This window comes from Meles meles, unplaced genomic scaffold (assembly GCF_922984935.1).
Source record: "Meles meles unplaced genomic scaffold, mMelMel3.1 paternal haplotype, whole genome shotgun sequence".
Taxonomy (NCBI): domain Eukaryota; kingdom Metazoa; phylum Chordata; class Mammalia; order Carnivora; family Mustelidae; genus Meles; species Meles meles.
Genome location: NW_025721609.1, coordinates 1,155,532 through 1,162,859, shown reverse-complemented (window position 1 = coordinate 1,162,859; position 7,328 = coordinate 1,155,532). Strand labels below are relative to the sequence as shown.

The following is a 7,328-nucleotide window of genomic DNA, read 5'->3' as shown; positions in this document are numbered from 1 at the left end:
TTTTCCTCTTTTTTATGTATGTAGAATGAATGGAGGAAGAGTGTGGAGAGGATAAGCTGGACCCACAGCCAGTCTGGCTTCAGAGTTGGAACTCCAAAATGGTGCCCCTCGGCTATCTAAGAGTTTGGTCATTGGTTAGGATCATGATCTGTTTGAGGGGGATTTGTGGGTTACTCCATACAATCACAGTGCCTCACTGTGGGGTTCAAGAATTTCATATAGATTTTCCCCCAAATTTTGTTGAGGTTACTTTTCATTTTTCTTTATTATTTTTTTCTTTTTCTCTTTTTAAATTTAAATTCAATTAGTGAATCCTTGGCTTTTGATATAATGTTCAATGGTTCATTAGATTGTTCTTTTTGGGGTATTACTGACATATAATTATACTAGTTTCCATTGTACAAAGTAATGATTTGATAATTCTGTGCAATGTGAAATTATTTTTTCTTATATAAAATTTTTAATGATTTTTTTTCTTATATAGAATGCACCTTAAAGAGTTTTTAAGATCTCAGTTGAAGGGACATCTGGGTGACTCAGTCAGCTGGGCATCTACTTTTGTCTTGGGTCATGATCTGGGGTCCTGGGATTGAGTTCTGTATTGGGCTCCCTGCTCAGCAGGGAGTCTGCTTCTCCCTCTCCCTCTGCCTGCCGCTCTCCCTGCTGTGCTCTCCCTCTGTCAAATAAATGAAATTTAAAAAAAAAAAAAATCTCAGTTGGATTCTTAGACCAGAGAGATTAATGATATTTTGATTATCTACAATAAAAATTCTAGAAGGGGAGATTTTGTGTGTGTGTGTGTGTGTGTGTGTGTGTGTGTGTGTATGCATATATATATGCACACATATATATACATACGTATATATATGCACACACACATTTAAATACATATATACATATGTATACATATATTTGTATACATATATACATACACACACATATATGTATATATAAATATACATATATGTGTATATATATATAAATATATATATATAAATATATATATATATATAAATTTTACATTTTGATTCATTTTTTGTGTTTGGTTAGGGCAACAGCTAACCTAAAAAATTGTACATGCTTATTGGTAAAGGATACTATAGAAAAAGGAAAACTCACGATACAATGAACAATGCAACCTCCCAAATGGTAAATTTATATAATTACAGATAATTTGTATTCTCTAAATCCATAAAACCATGGAATTTTTTTCTAATAACATAATTGGGTTCTCATTCTCTCTTTCTCTCTCAACACATTCATTTCAGTGGGTGGTGGTTCGTGATTGATTCATTAATCCCAAAACTTCCCTAGGTTGCCCAGGTGAAATCACATGGAGAACGCCAACTGGCTAGCTAACCATACTGGGAGATCAGATTTCATCCTGGTGGGAATCTTCAGTGAATCCAAACACCCAGCTCTCCTTTGTTTGGTCATTTTCGTGCTTTTCCTAATGGCCGTGTCTGGAAACACCATCTTGATACTATTGATACATTCCGATGCCCACCTCCACACCCCCATGTATTTTTTCATTAGCCAGCTATCTCTCATGGACATGATGTATATTTCTGTTACTGTGCCCAAGATGCTCATGGACCAAGTCATGGGTATGAACAAGATCTCAGACATAGAATGTGGGATACAAATGTTTCTCTATCTGACACTAGCAGGTTCAGAATTTTTTCTTCTAGCCTCTATGGCCTATGACCGCTATGTGGCCATCTGCCATCCTCTTCATTACCCTGTCCTCATGAACCATCGCGTGTTACACCTTCTATCATCTGGCTGCTGGTTCCTGGGCTCAGTGGATGGCTTCTTGTTTACTCCCATCACCATGACCTTCCCCTTCTGCAGATCTCGGGAGATACATCATTTTTTCTGTGAAGTCCCTGCTGTATTGAAACTCTCTTGTTCGGACACTTCCATCTATGAGATTTTCATGTACCTGTGCTGTGTCCTTATGCTTCTCATTCCTGTGATAGTCATTTCAGGCTCTTACTACTTTATCCTCATCACCATCCATAGGATGAACTCAGCAGAAGGACAGAAGAAGGCCTTTGTCACTTGTTCTTCCCACATGACTGTGGTCATCCTCTTCTATGGGGCTGCCATTTATACTTACATGCTCCCCAAATCCTACCATACACCAGAGAAGGACATCATGGTATCTGTCTTTTACACCATACTCACTCCTGTGCTCAACCCTTTGATCTATAGTCTAAGAAATAAGAATGTTATGGGAGCTCTGAAGAAAATGTTGAATGTGGGACCTGTCTTTTAAGAAACTACAAAGTAGGGGCACCTGGATGGTTCAGTAGGTTAAGCATCTGCCTTTGGCTCAGGTCATGATCCCAGAGTTCTGGGATCAAACCATACACTGGGCTTCTTGCTCAGTGAGGAGTCTGCTTCTCCTTCTGCCCCTTCCACCCACTCATTCTCTCTCTCTCAAATAAGTAAAATATTTTTTTAAAAGAAACCATGGAGTAGGAAACTTTTAAATATTGCCTCTCTGTATTAAAAAAAAGAAACCTCTTTTTAATTTTTTAAAAAATATCTTTAATTTTCTAATTCTTATTCTTTCAAAACATATATACAATTATATTATAGTGATGTTATATTTATTGAAGTTGATAAATACACTCTGACACTGTAGAACACCCATATTCTTAGGAAATACATAATTAAAATATTTAGAGAAAGAAAATCATGTGATTCTATGTAATTGATTGAAATGAGGGAGTGAGAGAAGGGTGATGTAAAGAAAGAGGTTAAAAAAAAAGCTAACTGTTGAGTCTGGGTAAAAGGTATGTGGCTGTGGTTTACACCATTCTTATTCATACTACTTTTATGTAAGTGTAAAATTTTTCCACACAAACAGTTAAAATATCACTTGTCCTACATTTATAAGCTTTGTATTCTGTTTGTTGACAGTGTAAGTGACAATCTTATAAAATGTGCTCATTTCAATGTGACTAATTATTACTGTGACAATCCTGTCATCTTCCTACCTTCTATCATCCCTTAATATGATAGACCACAATGATATGCACTATGTGGACCTGGTCCAAAACTGAAAGCACCTAGTGGTTAAACTTTAGGTTTAGTATCTATGCTTGCATAAGAAACTGTGGGACAAATGTGAACTCAGAATGGAAGGAAGATTTAGGGGAGGTACCCTGCTTGAGGTGATGTCTGAACAGAGTTTTGAAGTATGTAATTTATTAGACAAAATAAGAGAAGCATGATATCAAATATTCAAATTTAGTCATTTATTCAATAAACATTTAAACTCTTATAATCCAAAATAACAGCTAAATGAGTTTAAAATCTGAGCACTATATGGTTGTTGTTTTCAAGGAATTTGAATCTGTATAGTTTTATATGGAAAGAGGTACTATACAATGTATGATAAACCTAATATCTTATATATGATGCTAATGCGGAAAGTGTATGGCTCATAAGGACACATCCCTTTTATCTGCGGTACAAGAATTTGGTCAAAAAAGGGGACTGAGATCAGCCTCTGGAACTCAGTGCAAATGTTGACTAGATGTTCCCTCAGATGAGTACAGGAGACTGTGGCAGAGGGGACTTTCTCAGGGACAATATACCACAGAAAAGGCACAACATGTGCAAAGGTCTGAATGTTGGCAAAGTATAAGGGATAAATGTTCCAATCGTTCATTCCTTCTTACTTTATTTTATAGACTTCTTTCTTGCCCTTCTGTGACCCAGAGTTCTACAAACAGAAGCAAAATGATTAGATCTGCTCTTTAGAAATGTTAAATTAGTGGTCATTTGGGAAAGTACAGCACTGCAAGTAGAGAGACGAAGTGAGCGAAGATGGTGAAGTAGATGGTGTTGATCTAAATTGAATGGACCATGCCTTGACACCAGGATGGACTGGACGGAGGAAAGGTATATTTGGAATATGTGGGGCCTTTCGAACCCACGGACATGGTTACATAGCTATATTTTATAATGGGGCTGTGTCCAACTTGTGAAAAATCAGACAGTTTTGAAAGTACGGATTAATTTTCCTCTTAACACACTTGATTAGTTCATTATTGTAAAACAAAGATCATGCAGCGTTTTGGAAAACAATGTCAGAAAACCAATTCTCAATATTTTTTATTGCAATAAAACTGAATAGAATATGGACACTCTAAAGTAATTAAGAAACGTATGTATCACCCCTCAATTTTATGACTATAATAATACGTTTCATGGTTCCATTTACAACACCCAGGCATGTAAAACAAAATGAGACAAAATAAAACAAAATGTGGTATTGAGCTATATTATTACAAAGATTTTTTTATTTCAAAAATTTTTATTTTTTATTTGTATTGTTAACATATAATGTATTATTTGTTTCAGGGGTACAAGTCTGTGATTCATCAGTCTTACACAACACACAGCACTTACCATAACACATATCCTTCCCAATGTCCGTCATTCAGTCTCCTCATTCGACCACTGCCCTCCCATCTAACAACCCTCAGTTTGTTACCTGAGGTTAAGACTCTCTTATACTTTGTCTCCCTCTCTGATTTTGTCTTGATCCATTTATTTCCTCTCTTCGTCTATGAACCTCTGCCTTGTTTCTTAAATTCCACGTATCATTGAGATCGTATGATAATTATCTTTCTCTGATTAATTTATTTCACCTAGCATAATATCTTCTAGTTCCATCCATATTATTGTAAATGGAAAGATTTCATTTTTTATGGCTGTGTAACATTCCATTGTGGTGTGTGTGTGTGTGTGTGTGTGTGTGTGTGTAATCACATCTTCTTTATCCATTTATCTGGTGATGGACATCTGAGCTCTTTCCACTGTTTGGCTATTGTGGACATTGCTGTTATAAATATTGGGAAGAAGATGTCCCTTTGGATCACTACATATGTGGGGTAAATACTCAGTAGGGCAATTGCTGGGTGATAGGGTATCTCTATTTTCAACTTTTTGAGGAACCTCCATGTTCTGTCCCAAAGAGGCTGCACCATCTTGCATTCCCACCAACAGTGTAGGCGGATTCCCCTTTCTCCACATCCTGGACAACATTTGTCATTTTCTGACTTAATTTTACCATTCTGACTGAGATGAGGTCATATCCCATTGTCTTGATTTGTGTTTCCTTGATGCCAAGTGATATTGAGCAGTTTTTCATTTGTCTGTTGCTTTTTGGATGTCTTCTTTGCAGAAATGTCTGTTTATGTCTTCTGCTCATTTCTTGATTAGATTATTTGTTCCATGAAACTCACTGAGTTTCATAAATTCTTTATATATTTGAGATACTAACCCTTAATTTGTGAATATCTTCTCCCATTCTGTCAGTTGTCTTTTGGTTTTGTTGACTGTTTCCTTTGCTGTGCAAAAGTTTTTTTTTTTTTTTTTCATCTTGATGAAGTCTCAGTAGTTCATTTTTGCCTTTGTTTCCCTTGCATTTGGAGACATGTCTGGTGAGAAGTGGCTGTGGCTAAAGTCGAAGAGGTTGCTGCCTATGTTCTCCTCAAGGATTTTGATGGATTCCTGTCTCACATTTAGGTCTGTCATCCAGTTTGACCCTATTTTTGTGTGTAGTGCAAAGAAATTGTCCAGTTTCATTCTTCTGCATGTGGCTGTCCAATTTTTCCAACAACAACAACAACAAAAAAAACTCTATCTTCAACAACATCAACAACAACAACAAAAATCACTTTAAAACTTTTTAGAACAATTAGTTTTCTTTTTAGGTAATGTGCCTAAAATATAATTTCCATAGTCTTTACTAATAATAGTTTACAAGTTTTATGTAGTTGGTAAAGTTATTTCTCAAATATATACAACACCTAATACTTGGAATTTGTGTTTCAAATTTCTTGCATCTAGAGTTAAAAACTGAAATGGAAGAGCTACAAGCACTCAAATGCACTTGCTTACAAGTATCATATAATTAGCAGCTATAAAATACTTTAACATTTTCAATTTTTTAATTTATTCAAGTGTTTTTGATAGTGATACCTTGAGCCAGAGGAATCAATTCTATGCCATGGTAACAAGGTTTCAGGTTTCTACATCCTTTGGCACACATTAAAGACCATTATTGGAAATCTTCATTCAAATTCAGAATTAATATTATTGTTCATTGGATATAAAATCTTCCATTATTTTTCATAAAATTTCTGCTTCCTTAAATGTGTTCAAAGAATAATATTTGAAGAAACACAACGAACAAAACAATTTTCTAGGATGGCTAAAGAATTAAGCTTCTTAAAAATAATTAGATACATTAAAATTAACATTTAGAGAGACAAGATGGTGGGGAAGTAGGAGGAGGCACCATTTCAACCTGTTCCCTAAAGGGAGCTGATTACCTACCAAAGAACTCCGATCACCCATGATATCAGCCTGAGATCAGAATTATACACGACTGGATCTCTACAGGGGCAGAAGACGCCAGTGAGGAGGTAAAGCAGAGTGGGAATGCTGGCCTGATATCAGAAGATAAACGAAAGGGGGAAGGAGCCACCAGAGGCTGCCAATTGGAATGTACTACCCCAATATGAGAGTGCCCTGCAACTGGGGACCAGCATTAACTTGGAATCTGGTTGAAAGCACTCAAAAGAGCAAAGGATCATGGGGGAAATTGTCGGAAGCAGGGCAGTTAAGGACAGGGGCCTAAGTCCTGGACCCAGAACAGCCTCCCCAGGCACTGAGCCAGAAAGAGTGTGGCGGAGAAACCAGGTCTTGGTGTGCCCAAGAACGCCTGGTGTCCAGCTCCCATGAGGGGCTGGGAGCCTCACCAGATGCAGAACACCAGACCCTGCCATCAGAGACTGAGACACGCGTGTCCCACACCCTGCCCTGAGAGAGGGCACACAAGTGCTACCCTGGCACTCTTAGACCCATGCCATACTATCAGAGACTGAGAAGTACTCCATTCCCTCCCATGAGAGAGGTACGTGAAGGCGCCAGTCGGGTGCTCTCAGACCCGGAAAGACCAGGCACTCCCAGCCCAGGCCAGAAGGAAATTCTCAGTGTGCGATTGCTGCTTGGAACCTCTCTGGCGGTCTGGAGCCACTGCTGTCATGGTTTTGGGTACAAGCAGGAGATCCTGTGGTCCCAGGGAAAGCGACTCAGAACCTGCTCTGCCAGCAGCCGAGGGGGAAGTTAAAGTGCTCTGGAGACCCAAATGGGAACAGACTGAGAATTCTCTCTGAGAGGGAGGTTGGGTGCAGTTTGCTTTCCTCTAAACCTCCAAAACCATCAAAAGCTGTCAAGGCAAGAGAAAACAGATGAACAAACAAAAAAACCTCCAGAGAACAAAAGCCTGAAAAACCGGT

General features: G+C 37.9%; 1 protein-coding gene across 1 annotated transcript; it reads left to right on the top strand.

Moving 5' to 3' along the window:
• The first annotated feature begins 1,333 nt into the window (after positions 1–1,333).
• LOC123936581 (olfactory receptor 2T4-like) lies at positions 1,334–2,281 on the top strand. The gene has a single exon (XM_045997022.1). The coding sequence runs from the start codon at positions 1,334–1,336 to the stop codon at positions 2,279–2,281; it is 948 nt and encodes a 315-aa protein (XP_045852978.1).
• Positions 2,282–7,328: the final 5,047 nt, after the last annotated feature.

Excerpts from the sequence above, each read along its gene's own strand:
- LOC123936581 (XM_045997022.1), top strand. The coding sequence starts at position 1,334 with ATGGAGAACGCCAACTGGCTAGCTAACCATACTGGGAGATCAGATTTC.